Raw genomic sequence first — 22,219 nt, 5'->3', positions numbered from 1 at the left:
ATTGCGTTGCGCTAAAAATATTGTGTGTCAGTTTAAGGACAGTCTTGGATAATTGTTCAAAAAGGGGACGTTTCATATGGCGACCCTGCCAGGACTTATGGGACTTAACTGCTAAGGTCATAAGTCCCTAAGCTTACACACTACTTAACCTAAATTATCCCAAGGACAAACACACACACCCATGCCCGAGGGAGGACTCGAACCTCTGCCGGGACCAGCCGCACAGTCCATGACTGCAGCGCCTAAGACCGCTCGGCTAATCCCGAGCAGTTATATCGTTCTAAAGACGGACAAACAAGCCATTAAACAGGTGGTGATAATGTTTTGGTACATCAATGTACAATGACGTTAATTATAATTACTATCACGATAACGTGCAATGAGTAGCAACGCTTCACGAAAACTGTACTGTGTTACTTAACTCAGGGTAATGCTGTCTGTTTGGATGTTTCCATAAATGTGGGAAAATTTATTTACTGCTCTTTACTGACTATTTTTCAAATGATGCCCTAAAAACTTTTATTAATGGCCACAACTATGTCAATACTAATGTTACGTAGATGTATGCACCTAATATTATTTAGAGAACACAACATAAAATCAGAAAATTTCTGTGACTACAAGAGAGCGAGCATACTTTCATCGCAAAAACAAGATTGCATCTGAATCACTTTAAGTCTGAACTAATTGTCAACAGTAGTAGTGCAACACTATATGATCAGCTATAGTTAGAACTGCTTTTTATTACAATGATTACTTGTTTGAAGAATGACTGTAAATTTAGTTGAATCTATTTCGCTTTTAATTATTCTTTCACTCATGATATTTATCGGAAGTTATGGTGAGGAGGTCAGGATGCTGCTAGTGGTTAATGACTTGGGTCAATGAACTATCAGTCCCAAAATTCATGCAGTGACTAAACACATTCTAATGTTCCAAACAAGTTACTGTCACGCTGGCATGCCTATAACACGGCTAAAAACATACTGGCTGGAACTTACTTTGTGATGAGTGCGATATAAGGCTTATTATGAAATTCATTATTGGCAAAAAGCTCTTCCTGATCAGCGAGCAGCTTGAATAAATTTGGGCCACACAGTATTTTTTCATTAATTCCAAAATCTTCCTGCGACCATACTCGCTTACTTATATTTACGCCTTTGACACATATTACAATACCGTTTACAGCACAATTCCCATTTGACATCTGCGCACCGATACACACATGCTGCGCAACTCCTCTCTGCCTTCACTCCTACGACTGCGCGTAACAATAACAATGTCATTGTTACATGGAAGCTATTCTTTGTGTTTCATACATGGAGGTAAAAAACTAAGGGAGTTGTCATTACGACACAAATTTGAAGCCGACGTTTGCCATCTTATATAGTCCAAAATATTAGGTTCACCGCAATTATACCTCCGTGGTTCACCGCGATGGTACATCCCCGTGACGTCACTGATTTGTTTGTGCCTAGTTTCGACCATTGGAGACATCTATTGAATTTCGTGGTCGTGTCCCAAATAGCGTCAGGTGCATTTCATCAAAAATACTAGCTTGTCTCTTTTACGAGTGTACTCTTCGATCCGATCGTAATCTAAAGTTTAAAGGGCTCACATTTCATTCGCGAGTGTAGCCGTTCAAGCAATATTTTCTTTTTTATAAATGAATTATGCTTGCGCTGTTTACTTTTACTGTAGTGGTCTTATTTCTGTCGCCGGGCGGTGTGGCCGAGCGGTTCTAGGCGCTTCAGTCTGGAACCGCGCGACCACTACGGTCGCAGGTTCGAATCCTGCCTCGGGCATGGATGTGTGTGATGTTCTTAGATTAGTTAGATTTAAGTAGTTCTAAGTTCTAGGGGGCTGATGACCTCAAAGTCCCATAGTGCTCAGAGCCATTTGAACCATTTTATTTTTGTCCCTTGACATCAGATTGCCTATCGACCTCCGTGCAGTTCTTTTTCGTTGACATTTCAATAATGGTTCAGTTTGTTGACATGAACAAGATACGACAGCATGCCTTGCTTCTTTCCACAGCGCACACGATTATGGGCTAGCAAAGAATGCGCAGGTAACTTTTTTTTGCAAACGAGAATATTAAAAATTTTGTGCATACGATTTGAAAGCTGAAAACGTGATCAGAAAGCAAACAAGCTTTGGTCTTGGAGTTCAGCTCCATAATCAATCGATTCAAATACCGTAGAAGTGGAATTAAATGAATTACGAAAGCATCCTTTTCACATCCCAACCGTCTCTCGTTGTTTATTCGAAATATATCAAAGAAAAATAAGTGACTTTAAGGAGCCCACTTTTGTCGTATTGCTAGGGCAAATACACATTCAAGGACAGAAAGAAGTTCGAAATTGCCTTCCTGACACTGTTTTTCACGTAAGCGCTATAATTTTTAGTATTTAAAACAGCTGTTGCGTGCACAGAACAGAAATAACGGTCAAGAAGCAATCGCAAACGGCAGTCTGCTAATGTTTTGGTCTTTTAAAAATGGCGGCAGACCGCGTCCACTCTGGCTTCAAAACAAGCGCCAATCTCCCTTTCTTTTACCTCGATGGTTCAGTACAATATAAATTTCCCTAACATCGCCACCAAGTTTACTACAACGATCTGAGATAGTTTCTATTGGCATAAATTGCATTTTCAGGAACACTAATTACTGACAAAAATTTATAAATACATATAGTTACAAAGAATGTTTTTATTCAAGGAGTTAAAAAAATACTTGAGTCACTGGGTTGTAGGGTTACAAGCATTTTTTTTATGTCTGTTGGATGTCATTCAGATATTGTTGTCGAAGGTCAACGAGAAGTCGCCCAGTGTTCATAATTTCACAGTTGTGGGCAACAGTGGCCCGGTACTCGGCCATTCACATACGCACTCACCTGTCGAGTTCAGCGACGCAGTGAGCTGCTGTGAGGGCCCAGTTCTCGTTTAGGATGGACGCTCCGCACGAATGGCGACCATTCCTCTGCAAGGACAGCTGCAACACCAAACAAGTGCATCATCAGCGCATGGGTGCAGTAAGGCTGGAAAACAGGGAGGTGTTCAGATTTCTGTCCATATCCTAATACAGCTGCTGTGTCGATCACCTTTTCACAGTAGAATGCATACTTTTTGTAACTGGATGACGTTGTTGCGATGATGTCAGTAGCTTGCAGTTGTGATAGATCTTGCTGGCAACCATAATCGACCGGTTAGGGTTAGGTGAATTTTTTGTTATCTTTAATCACATCTGCAAGTGGATAAATGTCCCAGAAAAATCTGTAGAACTGTAGTAACTGTGAAATTCGGCGATCTATGTATTATAGATCATATCCGAGACAAATGTTACGAGGTGAAACACATCATTTCAGTTTTAAATCTGTTCCGTTAAGTTTTATAAACATATTTACTGTTCCGGGAGGTATCGGATAGAGTTCTACACTGTTCCCTAGTATATATATATATATATATATATATATATATATATATATATATATATTTACGGGGAGTCGGACTGGAAAACATTATTAAATGATTAGTAAATTACTTTTAAATCCATGTGAATTGTCTTTGTGCCCACACTGCCCCCTAGAACGAGAAATAAGACAGAAAATTTTAACTACAAAAGAAGCAAGGTCTCACATCATGAGTGGATCATTATGAACATCTAATGGGCTGAACAGTACTACGGCGAACAAGTAAGAAATCCCTAGGAAACTAGTTCCACAGGAAGTAACATATCAATCATTGAAGAACTGTTAATTTGAAGGCTGTAGAGAGGAAACTTAAGGGACAGGAAAGGATCAGAATACGTAAAACACACTCTCGATTGTGTTCGATGCAAAATCAACATTAATTACTCACACAAAAGAGTGACTTAACGCTTTGGATGGACACGTCTTTATGAGACTTCCATGGATATTCAGAATGCTTATCACATGGAACCGCTGCACATTGGCGGGATAAAACACGCGAGGAGCGAAATTAAAACCACAGTGAAAATCTAATGAAGCTTTGTGCAGATGTGTTGAGCATACCCGTCGATCACGTCACGTTGCAGTTTTCAGTTCTAAGCATGCAGTGAGCATTTTTAAGTTGCATAGAACAACAGAGTCTCCCACCACGTGAAAAGTGCCTGCTGTCGTTCGATTTCTTCATGCTGAGGTGTTCCGCCTGATTTCACACAACCCACATAACGTAACTGTCATGCGTGACAGTAAAGTCCGAAAGTGGTGCAGGAATTTGGAAGCAGCGCGTGCAGACGTTCATAGTGCAGGCGCTCAGGAAAGGAAGCGATTGTCAAATGATGATCTTGTTCAGCGAGTGGATCAGGCGTTTCGAGAAAATCGTGTACTAAGGGCAATTCAGAACAAGCGAAGAGGAATGTTGTCATCAGGCATCGTCCTACGTAACAAAGGTTGGTCTCACAGTGCAGCTGCAACAATGCTGCTCCTGGAGCGTTTTCGGTGGGAAGCGTTCCATCTCACGCCATACAGTCCGGGCTTAGCTGCCTCTGATCTTCATCTCTTTGCTCGCGTGAACAGCTGGTTTCGAGGACAGAGTGTTGGCAAAGACGGCGGTTTGCATACGAGAGTAGAGAATTGGCGGAAAGCACAGGCGGCTGCCTTCTATGCTGAGGGTATTGGAAAGTTGGTATCATGCTACCACAAATGTCGCAGCGGCTGCTATATGGAGAAGTAGTTGGAAAGTGTAGCTAAACGTTGCAAACAAAACATTTGTGATTCTCATTGTGGTTTCCATTTCGCGACCGACCGGACCTTGAAAAAGAAAAAGCCCTCGTATAAAAGGCAGTTATTCAATGCGTGGTGGCTATTCGCTCTAATATAGGAGGCGTAACGTACAGTGAAATGAACAGTGTACCTTTTCAAAGGGCTGATATAATTTTGTGTTACAGTTGCGCTACTTGTAGCCTACGAATGTCGCGCAGTGAGGCAGCGCCTTTCGTCCTACGTAGGAGTCTGGACTCACCTGCGCAGGGAACTCCCCCAGAGCAGCGGGCTCACCGTTGATTATGCGGCCATTCACTACGGACACAGCACGAGGCGCTGTTCCACCTGGAACAATCAGAGCAGAGCATCGTATGACAACAATTGTCTTCTAGAGTACAATAAACAACACATATAAAGGACAGTGTCCTCACTGATCGCTAAGAACGGAAACTTGAAAGTTGGATAACGTATCGATCTTATACTGAAGGCGTCGTTTAAGAAGGGACTTTTCGAAATTCCTACCCTAAGGCGATGAAATTGGAGACGCAGGATTTTTGAAAAAGTCACTATTAAGGTGGTTTTGGAGGTAGACTTACAAAAATTGGTATTTGGTTTTTCGATCAGAAACATAAAGCATAAAGAAATGCCGCTTTTAACGTTTTAGGAAATTTAGCCCTATAGAGGTGAAATAGTGGGTGAAAGCTTTTTTTGGAAAATATGTCATTATTAAAAAAAACTACTAAAGTATTTTTAAGGCTAGATGTATGAACATTGATATTTGACTTCTCGGATACAAATGAAAAATACATGTTTCAGTATTTTTGGAAATTGAACCTCTAAGGGGGGTGAAAAAGGGAACGAGTTTTTTTATGAAAATATTTTATTATGAAAGCCTTTTTAAAGCTAAATCTATGAGAATTTAAATTTCGCTTCTCAGTTAGAAATAAAAAATATGTGTTTAACTTTTTTTGGGAAATCAACCCCTGAGGGGGTAAAATAGGGTCAGACTTATTCACTGACTCATCATCGCGCAGCTGAAACCGCTAAGGATGGAAATTTGAAGTTTGGCGAGGGTGTAGTTTTATACTGTAGGCATCATTTAAGAATGAATTCTCCGAAATTCCACTCCTAAGGGGATGAAACAGGGGATGAAAGGCTTTTCGAAAGTATGTCGCTATTAAGGGAATTTTAAAGCTAGACTTACGAAAACTTTTATTTGCTTTCTCAGTCAGAAAATAAAAAAATACCTGTTTCAGTATTTTTGGGAATTCAACCACTAAGCAAGCAAGATAATGGGTGAAAGTTTATTTGAAAATAAATAATTACTAAAGAACTACTAAAGGATATTTAGGCCTACATTTATGACAATTGGTATTTGACTTCTACGTTAGCACTAAAAAATACGTGTTTCAGTGTTTCTGGAAATTTAACCCCTAAGGAAGGAAAATAATTCGTTATATTAAAAAAAATTTTAACCTAAATTTATGAAAATTTATATTTCACTTCTCGGTTAAATATAAATAAATATTTGTCATGGGATGAAAGTTGTTATGGAATTATCTGCGCAAGAACACAAAAGCCATGATTAACAAAAACAGTGTACTCCAGCTGCCAGAATCGCTTTGTGGTCAGAAGTACGCTCGGAAAAGACCGTGCTCATATTGCCTTAATTGGTATGAAAAGCTTAGAATGTGTTGCAATTTGTGAACAACATAAAAATTTGATTTAATAAAACGAAATTATCTGCAGACCATACAGTCTACGCGAGCGAAGCAGCAGGCACTAAGTTTGTCTGTTATAAAACATCTCCCGCACCATTTGGCCGACTGGTACAGCAACCATATAAACATTATTCTTGAATCCAAAAGTCTTAGTTGCGGGAATATTGCTTTTATGAAGCGTTTCGCCTTTCTAGGGCTTCATCAGACTAACGTGGATTGAAAGACGTTTGTAAAACTGTTATGATGTGGAATAAGCACATGCTACAGTTAGCTCGGTCTGGACACATGCTTATTCCTTAGCATAATAGCTCTACGAGTGCCCCTCAATACTTGACAAAGACCATAAAGAGACGAAATGCGTCATTAAAGCAATAGTTTCGCAACCAGGACTGTATTATTCAAGATGAATAAATATCTTTAATTTCCGTCTAGCATCACAAAACCTTTTGGTCCTTAGACTACCGGTTTCGATCAGAAATGACAATCTTCAGATCTCATTTACAGCAGGCCATAATGGCCTAGAGTTCTGGACCATTAACTTCCCCCGCTGTTGTTTCAACGAGTATCGTGTCGTTCCACGTGGATACGAGAATGTGTTTGACATGAATTTGCCCCCCCCCCCCCCCCTCCCACAGTTCAACGAACAAATTTACATTTAAATGTGATTCAGAGAATAGATAAACAAATTGTTCAGTACAGTCATAACAATTACAATATGATAATCCTATGATCAATACGAGCGTCGCGCATTTGACTCAGAACTTCCTCGTGCGCGTTATTGTGTGCCCTCCTCTTTTCTTTCCCATGTTTCAACAAGTCCGAAGACTGTTTGAATACGACTCTCCTCGCTAGTGTGTCCTGCGCAAAACCTCTTTGTGTCTGCATAACTACCGCAACCAGCATCCTCTTCAACCTGCCTACTTTATTCAGTTATTATTCTCACCGTAAATTTTTTACCTCCCCACACTTCACTCCTTTGCCAAATGAATATCTCCTGTCGACCGATACTCTTTTTTAATCAAGTTCACATCTACATCTACATCACACTCCACCAGCCACCTAATGGTGTGTGGCGGAGGGTACTTTCAGTACCACTATCTGATGCCTCCAACCCTGTTCCATTGTCGGTAAGGCTCTGTATTAGCTTTAATTTGTTGTGCCACAAATTTATTTTCTGTGCAGCTCGATTCACTATCGCCTGATTGCCGCTTATCACTTCCTTCACCTATGGCAATGTTTGTTAACAAAAAATTGGGCGAGCTCCGCTATGGTTCGGAATCTGCGTTAATAAATAAAATAATCAGGTAAATCATTTCAAATGTGGAAGGAAGGCAAAGTAATACAAAATCCAATAGAAGAATGGTTAGTAAAGCACTGTGGAATTTAAATCAATCCCCAGGTTTATGAGAACCTTATTTTCTTTTATCTCCTGATTAGTTATGTGACTCAACCATCAAAGTTTCAGCATTCTTTCGTAGGAAGACGTTCATAAAGCTTCCACTCTCTTTTCATCTGAACAGTTAATCGACAGTGTTTCACTTCCGTGCAAACTTTCACTCCGGATAAACGCCTTCAGAAAATACTTCGTAAAACTTAAATTCATATTCTGTATTAACAAACTTCTGTTTTTCAGAATCGATTTTCTTACAGTTGCCAGTCTCCAGTCTCTATCCTCTCTAGTTTTGCCATCACCAGCTGTTTCGTTGCCAAATAGTAAAATTTGTCTACTACTTTCACCATCAGCTGTTTTAATTTGGCTGCATTTCTTTACTCTTTTTTTACTGTTGTTGGTAGTTCTCTTACAACCTGTTTTCAAGGCATTATCCACTCTCCAGAATGAATTTTCGCTCTGCAGCGGAGTCTGCGCTGACATGAAACTTCCTGGCAAATTAAAACTGTGTGGCGCACCGAGACTCGAACTCGGGACCTGTCCTCAAAGCCCCACTTCCGACAGTACTTCATCTCCTACCTTCCACATTCCACAGAAGCTCTCCTGCGAAACATGCAAGGCTACCACTCCTGTAATGGGGAGGGGGGGGGGGGGGTAACTCAGTCGTTAGAGCACTTTCCAGGAAAGGCGATGGTCCTAAGCCTGAGTTCGAGTCTCGGTCCGGCACACAGTTTTAATCTGCCATGAAATTTCATTTTCCACTCTATGCAGCTGCCCTTCAAGACCATTTCCATCTCTTATAGAATTACAATCTCGCCGACAAACCACAAAATTGTTGGTCGTGTTCCAGAGTCTCCATGAATCGTAGAAATGACATTATGTAACGCGCAAAGCTGCTGCTTATTTGTAATTGTGCTACCGGTTTCAGTCAGAGATCATTTTACCATACAATTCTTGTTAATAGCAGGTTTTATGACATATTTGTGTAACACCAGAGAGTAACGAGAACTGTACTGGAAAATTGTGTCTGGCTGAAACTGGTCGTACAACTAAAAATAAATCATACATTTTCACACATCACAATATGTTAGTTGAGCTTGATGTAACCTCATACGGCGGTAGGTGGGAACACATAATGTACCCACAAACTTTGACGAACGTGATCGGTTTGGTGCTCCATATGCTATGGTGCGGGGAGATGTAATGCTGCGTGGGCGCACTGACCTCCAGATCCTTGAATACGGTACAATCACCGCTCAAATAGTCCTTAAAAAAAGAGAGATTCATCTCAGGTTCTAGAGAAGACATAACCTAGCTGACAAATACAAGCTGAACGAAGTGAAAATGATCGTAAGGAGAGCAATGAGACAAGCTTCCAATGACTCTTAAAGTAAAATTTTTCCAACCGGTATGACTAAACACCCTAAGAGGTTTTGGTCTTACCTAAAATCTGGAAACAGTTCGAAACAGTGTATTCATTCACTCAGAGAGCATAGTGGCACCGAAACGGAAGACAAAAGAGAGAAGGCCGAAATACTGAATCTGCTCATCCGAAAATGTTTCACTGCGAAAAATCGTAATACGGCCCCTCCTTTCAATCAGCCTGCAAATTTTGTGATAACCGATGGCGGAACCAATTACAGTCGCTTAGTAGTGAAAAGACCTCAGCACCAGATGAGATACTAATCAGATCCTTCAAAGATTACAGCAAAGAACTTGCTGCTCTTTTAACAGAAGTTTATCGCAGATCGCGGGAGCAACAACGAAGGGTACCTACCGACTGGAAAACAGCACAGGTCATGCCCGTTTTCAAGAAGGGCTCTAGGACAGATGCACACAATTATAGACCTATAATGCTGATGTCAACTGAAACTTCCTGGCAGATTAAAACTGTGTGCCGGACCGAGACTCGAAGTCGGGATCTTTGCCTTTCGCGGGCAACTGCTCTACTAATATCCTTTCTTTCAGGAGTGCTAGTTCTGCATGGTTCGCAGGAGAGCTTCTGTGAAAGTCTTGAAGGTAGGAGACGAGATACTGGCAGAAGTAAAGCTGTGAGGATGGGGCGTGAGTCGTGCTTGGGTATCTTAGTTGGTAGAGCACTTGCCCGCGAAAGGCAAAGGTCCCGAGTTCGAGTCTCGGTTCGCCACACAGTTTTAATCTGCCAGGAAGTTTCACATCAGCGCACCCTCCGCTGTAGAGTGAAAATCTCATTCTGATGTCAATTCCTTGTAGAATTATGGAACAAGTTTAATGCTCATGGATTATAACGTTTTTGGAGAACGGATATCTCCCCTATAAAAATCAACATGGATTCCGCGAACAGAGACCATGCGAAACTCAGCTCACTCTATTCCCGATATAGGTTTTCCGTGATTTTCATAAATAGCTTCAGCCAAATGCTGGGATGGCTCCTTTGAAAGGGCACGGGCGATTCACTTCCTCACACTTCCCTACTCCGAGTTTGTTCTCCGTCTCTAATGACCTCTTTGTCGACGAGACGTTAGGCATTAATCTCCTCCTCGCTGATCCCCAGTTCATCAACCCCCAGCTGCTGACCGCACATCCTGCTGCTGCTGCTGCTGCTACAACGGTTGCGTCACCGAATTCTCGGATTCTCTTGTCGATGAAGGTGTGGCCAATGCCGGCTGCGTCACGCTCCAGTGGCCGGTGTGTACAGGGCAGGTGACTGGACCCTCACGTCGTGCTACGTGGATGGCGTTAAAGTGAGTGGCTGCCGTGGCCCCCTAGTGCTTAGGCAGGAGGCAGCAGTTCGTATCCTAGTGGTGGCAGACGCGTTTGCGTCATCGGAACAGTGCCGAGTACCATTGTCTCCGACGTCACCTAACTGCCTCAGCTGTGTGAGTGTTGACACGCTAATTCGGGTGGCCTTAAATGCCGCTGCTCTCCACTGACTTTTCGCTCGTGTTGGCGTTTGTGTGTCACGCCAAATTATCTGGTAGAGAGGCGATGACCGGGTGACATAACCAGCAGCTGTGGTAGTTCCTGATGAATTGTCTCGTTTTGTCATGTGGAAGGCGCGAAGCGGAAGAGGTGGCGCTCCACTCAACACGCGGGTCACTAACCGGCACTGCCTGACTCCAGTGAGGCCCGAATAGCGTCAACCTCTGGCTCCTAGTCCTATTATTACTTTCCCCTTCGCAGTAGAATATTAATGAATGCATCAGTCTACAAAAGAGACTGCGTACAAATACCTCCAAGGATGGTGCTCAATTTTATAAGACCCACGCCAAACAGGCTTAACGGGTCATATTGGAGGTATACAGAGAAGGGTGACAGGTTTATACGGCCCGTGGAAGAGTGTGAAACGTCCCCTTAGAAAAATTAATGAATTACTGTGTTGGTTAAACCCCTTACGTTATTTGATTTTCAAACAGCTGAGCAAAACTGAACTTACTCAGACATTTCTCTCTTTACTTATTCTGATCAACACTAAACTGACACACAATATTTTTAGTGCTACGCAATCTGACTTTCAATAATCCCTACAAAAGAATGGCCCTGACTAACATTAACCTATACCTTTCATGGATCACTTACCTAACAAAAATCTTCGCTACTCGAACTACTGCAAAACAACGAGCGCCAATAGCAAATGAAAGATTTTGACAGAGAACAAACAATGCATTTGCTTTAATAGTGTTCAAAAGTCATAATATATATATCAGTTCATGACATCCAGTCTTACAAATTTACTCTCTCTGATGGACACACGTCCAGATCATAAACTGACCAACACTACAACAGCGAATATTCCAACAATGCCAACCAGCCACAGACTGCATACAGCACAGCCAGTGATTATCATACAGAGCGCTACGTGGCGTTACCAATATAAAAATCTAAACAGCCTACTTACAAGTGTTAGAGAAATGCTGAAGAAACTGAACTGTTAGATACTTGGGGAAAGACTCCAACTCTCCAGAGAGAGCCTACTTAGAAAGTTTCAAGAAGCAGCTTTAGAAGATGACTCTAGGATTATTCTACAATAATCTGCATATTGCTCCTTTAGGGATTATGTTACTAACAGTTTGTACGTAGGCATTTAAACAGTCATTCTTCCCGCGTTCCATACCGCAATAGAGAGAAAAGAATTCCCATAAATGCCACAAAGGGAAGTTAATTCTGTTATGCACTCCACACCATGTTGTAGAGTATGGGTGTAAATGTATATACATGATAAATATTACCGTCGATGGTGATTCTTCCTTCAGAGCAGGACTTTAAGATCAGCGGACTTCCTGCTCTCTCACCATCGACGAAACGAATACGACACTGCGCACTCATGGCAGATACTAACTTGTACAACTAGACACCTGACATGTGGGACATGCATGCAGCTGGAATGCAGTGAAGTTGGAAGGCGTGCTTCATGAATGAGCCGGAAATTAACTTACCCGCCACACTGTTTGCGGCTGCCACCAGCAGCAATAAAAGCGACGCCGTCGTCTGCATGTTCTCCCTCTGTTCTGAGCAGCTGCTCCGTTCTGGCCTGCCACTCAGTTGATTCTTATAGCAGTGATTTCAAAATCCTCGAAATTTGATCGTGAGCAGTGTTAATCAGTACTTCGATAACGGCTGTATGATGAAGTAGTCGTATTTAAGAGGAGATAAGCTTTCCTCTACATCTTCTCCACATTACGAAAAGTCTAAGTAGTTCTTTGATAAACTGACCTTGATTTAACAGTGCGTCATTCGTATGAGTTGTGTAACTCTCTGAAACACCTTCGAAGTACATCTAGTATTCGTGTATGAACTAAGAAGTTGGCACTGCTAAATATATTTGTTCCGGTGTTCATCAGGCCCCTTGAGACTTAGTACCTATCAGATGAAAATATGTCATTTTCATTGGTAAGTTGAACGAACTACTTAAAAAATACTGTGTAGTTGTTTTTCATGATGGCATTTCACAGTCAATACCACGAAATTCATATAGGGTACATATCACGATATATGTTTGGCCAAAGTGATCGCAGCGAATGTTTTGCGCTTTTAGGAGCAGCTGTTGGTACCAATTTAATTTACAAATACTCTACTCTGTTCAAACTTTTTCTTTTGCTGACAAAGAATGGCTTCGAAATTGCCTAAATAAGGAAATTTTTTTTTCTACATCATCACACTACCTAATTCATAACCTGTCACAAAGTTGACGACGTTCCTTGTGGATGATTCAGTGAAAGAGAATATTTGCTGGTCGTCGACTTTGATGACTGCAGTTAATTTGGATAAGAAATTAGTTTACTATAAATTCACAAATTTTCTTTTCACCGCTTATTATTATATTAAATTATTACGTGTTTCAAAGTAGCTCCCAAATTGGCTGCAAAATAGCGGATGTGCAATGTAGGCAGACAAAGTTATCTGTGGCAGTGGAATCGCTGTTCGTAGTCAGTGTAATGTTCCATACGTTATTACGATTTTTTATCGAAATTATTTGGAGTAGCATAGTTTACAAAGTATATATACATGATCAATTTGAGTAAAAGGCAACAAGCGTAGCACACTGGCCTAAATTTAACATTATTCATCATATTGTTCTTCACCGTACTCATGCAACTATACTTACAATTACTTTTTCCTTTTTTACAGACTATATGTTTTTGAATAAATATTCGTCTATGGAATAGAACCAGTTGTCCAGAAGAAACGATTCTAGGCTATGTTTAAAACTTGCTTTACTACCTGTCATATCTTTATGTTATCTGGGAAATAATCAATAATTGTAGTTGTTGCATACTGAGTTTCTTTCTGAGCAACATAATTTACAAATTCATGAATCAATTCAAATATTTTGTTTAAATGATAAACAGTGGAGCATTAATGTCATAAACGAAAGTAATATACATTGTAAGGTTACAGTTAAAAAGTTGAACCCTTTGGCGAGGTACCTACAAAGACAACTGCAGGTGAAACAACAAATATTATTCTTACTGCTAGCTTTCGTATAATCAGTACTTTGTCATAAATCATGCGTTACCCCAGAAAATTATTCTATACGACATTATTGAGTACAATTATGCATAACATGCGGGAAGTTAATTCCTTTCATTCCAAGACTAGCAATTATCCTCAGAGGAAAAGTAGCTGAACTTAATTGTTTGGGCAGTTTAGTTATATGTTTCTTCCAGCATCAAGTTTCATCAATAAATACATCCCAGTTTTCTGAGAACTCTGCACATGGTACATCAGGTGGAGGTATGACTATTTGTTGCACTGACCTCAATGCTGCATGTTTTCTCAAAGTAAAATTTCCATTTGAAAAACATTGTTGACAATTCTTCTGTCGCTTACTCTTTAATCCTCCTTAATAAAGGTTAAATGGAAGATCATTCATATACACTGCCTTGAGAGGTGGCACGCCACTCACTCTGAAGTGTTGAGTGCTATTGAAGAGGGATTTCAGATCGATTTCGTATTTCTGGATTTCCGGAAGGCTTTTGAAACTGTACTACACAAGCGGCTTGTAGTGAAATTACGTGCTTATGGAATATCGTTTCAGTTTTTCTTCTAATAATTTCCGGGTATGCAGCCGGGAAAATTTCAGAAGTCACATCGTTTCAGTTATGTGACTGGATTTGTGATTTCCTGTCAGAGAGGTCACAGTTCGTAGTAATTGACAGAAAGTCATCAAGTAAAATAGAAGTGATTTCTGGCGTTCCCCAAGGTAGTGTTATAGGCTCTTTGCTGTTCCTTACCTATGTACAGGATTTGGCAGACAATCTGAGCAGCCATCTTAGGTTGTTTGCAGATGACACTGTCGTTTATCGACTAATAGTCACCAGAAGATCAAAAATGGTTCAAATGGCTCTGAGCACTATGGGACTCAACATCTTAGGTCATAAATCCCCTAGAACTTAGAACTACTTAAACCTAACTAACCTAAGGACATCACACACACCCATGCCCGAGGCAGGATTCGAACCTGCGACCGTAGCAGTCCCGCGGTTCCGGACTGCAGCGCCAGAACCGCTAGACCACCGCGGCCGGCACCAGAAGATCAAAACAAACTGCACAACGATTTAGAAAAGATATCTGAATGGTGCGAAAATTGGCAGTTGGCCCTAAATAACGAAAAGTGTGAGGTCATCCACATGAGTGCTAAAAGGAATTCGTTAAACTTCGGTTACATGATAAATCAGTCTAATCTAAAGGCTATAAATTCAACTAAATACCTAGGTATTACAATTACGAACAACTTAAATTGGAAGGAGCACATAGAAAATGTTGTGGGGAAGGTTAACCAAAGACTACGTTTTATTAGCAGGACACTTAGAAAATGTAACAGACCTACTAAGGAGATTGCCTACACTACGCTTGTCTGTCCTCTTTTAGAATACTGCTGCGCGGTGTGGGATCCTTACCAGATAGGATTGACGGGGTACACCGAAAAAGTTGAAAGAAGGGCAGCACGTTTTGTATTATCGGGAAATATGTGAGAGAGTGTCACAGAAATGATACAGGATTTGGGCTGGACATAGGGAGAAACGATCACCACTATAAAATAAGGGAAAAACGAACTCGTACGGAATGATATAGGTGTTCATTCTTTCCGTGCGCTGTACGTGATTGGAATAACAGAGATTTGTGAAGGTAGTTCGATGAACCATTTGCCAGGCACTTAAATGTGATTTGCAGAGTATCCATGTAGATGTAGATGGAATCAAGTCTGTCCATTCAGTCACATACTTACGTTGGATCCTATGGAGACGTCTTTTAATGATTGTAGCCACTGGCGAACAATATTCATGCCACTCTTATAACACGAAACGAGTCACCTTTTTCGAACCTATCTGCTACATCAAAATTCTAACTTGGTTTTACGTAGTTCCTATGCATCTTGTAACTGCTCCTCAATCTCTGCCCCGCCATCCCTGCAGCTTTGCGCATCTGACCATTCCAGTTTAAGTCGGATCTGAATAGAAATCGGAGAGCGCGATATCTACACCTTCTGCAACCCGTGTAGAAAGGAAATGAGCTGAGTTAATGCTACAGGACAGCGTTTTGACCACTCAGTGGAAATGGGAAAATGTCGTAGCTGCTGGCCGGTGTGGCCGAGCGGTTCTAGGCGCTTCAGTCTGGAACCGCGCATGGATGTGTGCGATGTCCTTAAGTTAGTTACGTTTAAGTAGTTCTAAGTTCTAGGGGACTGATGACCTCAGACCCATAGTGCTCAGAGCCATTTGAACCATTTTGTTGTCGTATCTCCGCCAACCATGTACAATGTGTAAGGTCAGCGTCAAACGAAGCCTGCTCCTGCAGCACGAGGTAAAATAAAAGACAATACGAACATTCATGGTGGTATTTCTTATTGGGAAAATTAGGAAGACCCCACATCATACAGGTACTGCAGTCTGAAGCAGATGTGCATCCCTAAGGGTGCATTCACGTCTACCATCCAAACATTTTATCATCATTATTCTGTAACATCCAACAGAGAAAAATTACGAACTATAAAGGCTCCGCTAACTTGATCCGATAGAGAACCCGATAATATTTTTACCACATTTGTCTCTTCCGATACATAGAAAACAAATACCGCCTACGTACCAGCATCGAGCATATGTGGTGGTCCTATTAAATATACAGTTAATGACCCATAGGAGGAGGTTACCCGTGATCGAAGTCTCTTGCACAGACCAGTGTACTGTAGGAAGACCATAGCCCACAGACTCAGTCGCAGGAGAAGGTCCCTGCTTTGTTTTTTTTTTCTGCTGTAGCAAGCTATGCACACTGCCATACATTATGTTTTTTCTGTCACGACTGGCCGGCCGAAGTGGCCGTGCGGTTAAAGGCGCTGCAGTCTGGAACCGCAAGACCGCTACGGTCGCAGGTTCGAATCCTGCCTCGGGCATGGATGTTTGTGATGTCCTTAGGTTAGTTAGGTTTAACTAGTTCTAAGTTCTAGGGGACTAATGACCTCAGCAGTTGAGTTCCATAGTGCTCAGAGCCATTTTTTCTGTCACGACTCCGATGTCTGCGACAGGTTCTGAATTGCCAGTAACACGTTTTGATCCATTGCCCCTCACAGAAAACTAGACGTCGGACGGTGTATATCATGTTGCTGCTTTTGCCACAACACATACACTGGATTATTTTAAATGACAGGCAGTCACAACATATGGAAACTTGAAGAGTTTTGGGGCGCTGTGGAGCGTTCCCAAACTGCTGTCCGAGGGTGATTGACGGCCTCTACAATTAAACTCATCTTTCACAGTGATGGAATAGCTGATGGCTCAGTGCTCAATTTCGATTGATTCCTCCTACTGCACTCATGTACGCGATCACTGTTCCGGTGCTTAGCCATCCCCGGAAGGCGTTGGCTCTCCACCAAGACTCTTTCTCCATCTCAAACAAGCGATGTCAGTCAACCATTACGTGGTAATCAACAGTGTGCAAGTGAATGGATGGGATGGAAAAGACACTGTCGATGTACTGTAATAAGCATCACAGTTGACAGTGCGACCAATTTTACTAATTTTAACATAATTTCAACACCGAGCCGGCCGCTGTGGCCTAGCGGTTCTAGGCGCTTCAGTCCGGAATCGCGCTGCTGCTACGGTCGCAGGTTCGAATTCTGCCTCGGGCATGGATGTGTGTGATGTACATAGGTTAGTTAGGTTTAAGTAGTTCTAAGTTCTGGGGGACTGATGACCTCAGATGTTAAGTCTCATAGTGCTCAGAGCCATCTGAACCACTTTTTTTAACACCAACCAATGACGCAGCAGCATGCTTCCCAGTTTTTGTATCGTCATTAAACCGCCCCTCCTCTACTTTGCGAGTTCCATTGTGAATGAAGACAGATAACTGTGCAGTACGTCCATTCATTGTTAACTTTCGAACATATACATCAGAGTATACTAGACAACGATCTACATATTTCTAGCACTTAGAGCATAGTGCGTAATTTACGATCTTTTCCTATGCGGATGGGAGTTACAGAGCATTTTCTCATTTTTAGGATAAAGATAGAGACTGAAAGATCTCCTCGCATTCTCTTTGGCCAACACTCGCTGCAACACTGTCACCGATTTAATCTGCAGCTGACTGGAAGTAGACCGCTACATTCCGCGATTCGTGAGGGAGTAGAGCGAACCGAGTCAGTAACTACTGTCCCGCACCCATCTAAGATCACAAGATTTCGCCAGATGCGCGGATGTTGAGGAGGTTAGCAACCCTTATCGGTGTATAGTAGTAGATATGAAAGTGTTGTGCTGTAATACCAGACGATTAGAAAGAAAAAGAAACGGGTGGTTTTTATGCATGATGGAGCTCCAGACAGACGGAGTTTGAAGCATTTTACATAAATCAACTGTGCTATAAATTCTATTGTTTTAGTGTCTGGGGTCAGTACGAAGAAGTTATTGGTAAGAGAGAACATAAACACAGCAGTCCTAAGACTACACGGTTCTGCAGTTAAAACAAGCTATAATGTTAGAGCGGCACGGTTTCCGAACTATTAGTCGTGAGAGATGCAACGCTGTTAATATTCCAATGTAAGAAATATATTTCCAGCGCATGACATACACTCTCCTTGCAGGTTTCTCCACGATAAACTATAGAGACAAACTGTAAAAACTACTTAAAACATCGATTCTGTGTGATACATGCACAATATAGCTTTCCAGAGATGTATAGCGCCCACTGTTCACTTCCAATCACGGTTCAGAAATTACACTATGCTCGCATCAGTGCTATATAAAATGATCGTTAGTAACGGAGAACATCTCTTACAAAGAAAGAGACAAACGCATAGCAGCGGTGTTTCATATGTGAAGTTACACGTCATTCCGTTAACTAACTCCGTAGACAGACATCTATCAAGCAGATGTATCCACGGGGATTGCAGTACCTCATAAACACCTGGCGCTAACTTAGAATGACCGTAATTACGAAACTGAAGACTCGATTTGATGCCCAAGATTAGGCAGGGGAATGGACTACGTCGTATAAATCTTCTTGCGTCTAGAGAAATGTGTCGAAACAGGATGGACATGTTTCATCACACAGCAGATGGAAGTCCTCTCATGACTGAGACGTTTGCTGAAACGATTGCGAGTAGCCAGAGCTCTAAGTCACACACAGAACACACAGTTGTATACGAGTCGAACGCAGGTCATGTCACACAACAGATGCATCCCGACATAACAACGGAAAATAATGGTCAAATGACCTGCAGCGACATTCCCCCTCTCTCTAGAATGTATCATTAGTCTACCATTAAATCGTACCTCGTTACAACTCCATTTCAACCGATCACTCCATTCACTCTGTCATCCTTTAATGCAGATGCAAGTAAGTTTAGAGGCAGATGGTTCTCCTTTTGCCAGGAAAGCATCAAAGGCAGCAGTTGCGTATCATTATTACCTCAACTGACACACAGTAAAATGCTGCCTCGATGAAAAAAATTACTGTTTTCTTGATTCCCAGTGCTTCCATGTTTTCTCGTATTCCTCTTGCTGTCACATATACGTTCCCATGTGCAAGAATTGCTCTGCACCTACCAGAAGACATGAAAATACTCCTTCAATATCCCTGCACTTCGAGGTATTAACCCTCAATTTTTACGTATTTTCCGTCTTTTTTCGTAATTTTATCGACTTTATGTCACTTCCACCCATGCGACCATGACATCGCTTTTCATTCAGTATACTACAACTGCTTGTATTACACTTGCCAGCCAGCGCAAATGCACTCTTTCTCTGGTCGGACGGCATTGTATAGCACTGTACTCGAATGCATCCAGTCACCTCCAACCATATATTCTACAGTTGCAGTGCGTTTGCTCTATTTTGTGCCTGTGTCGCGGAAGGCTCGCACGACCCAGAGCAGACCCGAGTAAGTGTTCAACTGTGGATCCGCCACGCGTTATATCCAGGGTGATGTTGGGATGCAGATCGAGAGTAGACCACATCCGGGATTTGGTTTGAATGTGGATCTGCCGCGCGTTACGTACGGAGACGTGTTCTATCTTCGAAGTTGGATCCACCGGCAGGAAGGCCGGTTCATGGGAATAGTCGTATGTGGGATGAGGAAAAGCCTCAAGATGTAACAGAATACAAAATAATATGGTTTTATTCCTATAATCTCCATAAGCTGGCTTCTCTGACCCCAGGTTCCCTACCTCAAAATGTTCAGTAGAGCATCCTCTATATCCTGTTAAGTTTTTGCACGCTTTTACGGAAACATCCTGCATATTAACACGACTGACAGCTGTGTTATCCAAAGGCTGAAAAATTCCACAAACCCCACACGAGTTTGTGCTGTTTTATCTAGTTCACCTTGTATTACTCTAATCTAAGTTGTTACCCAGGCTTTTTCCGGTTTCTACTACAAGCACCTGATCCCTTTCGTCACCATCCCTCTTCAAAGACGCCCCTATATTCATAGGCATCTAGCTAAGTTTGACACTGGGTTTTACGATTCTTACGACGTGGTATTCTACGCTTAGCTTTTCCTGTACCATTTGGCCTACAGCTTTCCTGTGACTCCTACCTATCACCACCATTCTTTTCTTACTACTTGAATTTTCTGCAGTCATAGTCGTCCTTACGAGTGTGCTGCAGTGTACATTGCTCAAAAAGTGTTAGAGGTTCATTTCTTATTTCAGGAACATGTCAAACTGACTGCTAAACAAAGTTTGAAGTGTGATTTCTGAAGTAAGTCTTGCGTTACATTACAACAGGCACGATCCATGGATGCCGCCGACAGGGTGAGATGTGGAATGTGGGAGGTGGAAAAAAGTCAAAGATGTACATTTTATGTAAGAAACCCAATGAAATGACTTAACATTATGAAAAGCTATTGTATTACTCTGCTATTATTTGTTATAAAATAATCGACAGTATTAATTTTAAGAGTGTCGTGGATATGTTTATCAGTGAAGTAGACGGAGCTGCACAACAAAAAGTTAGGTTGTCCCTGGCGACCAAAAAATATGTTCAGATAAGGAGCCTAATCTATCGATTATATCTGCTCCCATTATTGTCAATGTAAAACTCAGAGTGATTATATCGTTTCATCGACCTTTATTATCAAGCAAGAAGTGTTATTGGGAAAGTTTACGCTTTCTCAGTGAATTTCATTGATGAAGTCTTCTCTGACTGTTAGTCGACTCGTGGCGCCGTGCTGCCGCAGCGTTTCGACGAGTTTCCCACTTGTCATATTCAGCCGAAGTATCGCGTTCATGTCCAGTGGATGTACGTGTAGATGTAAATACATAATATAAACATCACTGATGATGATGATTTCTCGGTCAGAGCGCGACGTTATGCTCGACGGATTTGCTGCTCTCTCATCATCGACAGAAAGAGCACGACGCTACACTCCACACTCAAGACAGACACTTGTCTGTTACAACTACGTATCTGACATGTGGGTTAAGAATGAAACCGGAATGTAGTGCAAGTGGAAAGCTTGCGCCACGAATGAACCCTACGAGAAATAAAGTAACTCACCCTGCTGTGTGCAGCTGCCACCAGAAATACACTGAAGCGCCAAAGAAACTGCTATAAGCATGCGTATTCAAAAAATGGTGCAGGTAGCTCTGAGCACTATGGGACTAAACATCTGAGGTCGTCAGTCCCCTAGAACTTAGAACTACTTAAACCTAACTAAACTGAGGACATCACACACATCCATGCCCGAGACAGGATTCGAACCTGCGACCGTAGCAGTCGCGCGGTTCCGGACTGAGGCGCCTAGAACCGCTCGGCCACAACGGCCGGCCATGCGTATTCAAATACAGAGATATGTAAACAGGCAGAATACGGCGCTGTAGTCGGCAACACCTATATAAGACTACAAGTGTCTCACGGAGTAGTTAGATCGGTTACTGCCGCTACAATGGCACGTTATCAAGATTTAATTGACTTTGAACGTGGTTTATAGTTGGCGCAAGATCGATGGACACAGCGTCACCGAGGTAGCGGTGAAGTAGGGATTTTTCCGTACGACCGTTTCACGAGTGTACCGTCAATATCAGTAATCCGGTAAAATATCGAATCTACGACATCGCTGGGGCCGGAAAAAGATCCTGCAAGAACGGGAGCAACGACGACTGAAGACACTCGATCAACGTGACAGAAGTGCAACTCTTCCGCAAATTGCTGCACATTTCAATGCTGCGCCATCAACAAGTCTCAGCGTGCGAACAATTCAACGAAATATCATCGATATACGCTTTTGGAGCCGAATTCCCACTCGTGTACCCTTGATGACTGCATAACACAAAGCTTTACACCTCGCCTGGGCCCCTCAACATCGACATCGAACTATTGATGACTGGAAGCATTTTACCTGGTAGGACGAGTCTCGTTTCAAGTTGTATCGAGTGGATGGACGTGTACGGGTATGGAGATACCCTCATG

The 22,219-nt window shown here is 42.0% G+C and overlaps 1 protein-coding gene across 1 annotated transcript in view; it reads right to left on the bottom strand.

The window, feature by feature from the left end:
• The window catches only part of LOC126234682 (trypsin delta-like), a 34,120-nt gene extending 21,754 nt beyond the window's left edge, over positions 1–12,366 (bottom strand). Inside the window, exons 1-3 of the mRNA XM_049943424.1 lie at positions 12,251–12,366; positions 4,984–5,069; positions 2,895–2,992 (exon numbers count right to left, since the gene is read on the bottom strand). Of these exons, the coding sequence (XP_049799381.1) occupies positions 2,895–2,992; positions 4,984–5,069; positions 12,251–12,308 (242 nt within the window). The 5' untranslated portion in view covers positions 12,309–12,366. The remainder of the gene's footprint in view (positions 1–2,894; positions 2,993–4,983; positions 5,070–12,250) is intronic.
• Between the last annotated feature and the right edge of the window lie 9,853 nt (positions 12,367–22,219).

Source organism: Schistocerca nitens, chromosome 1, assembly GCF_023898315.1.
Source record: "Schistocerca nitens isolate TAMUIC-IGC-003100 chromosome 1, iqSchNite1.1, whole genome shotgun sequence".
NCBI lineage: Eukaryota > Metazoa > Arthropoda > Insecta > Orthoptera > Acrididae > Schistocerca > Schistocerca nitens.
Note: the sequence above shows the minus strand (reverse complement) of the source record. Positions and strands in the feature narration are given on the sequence as shown.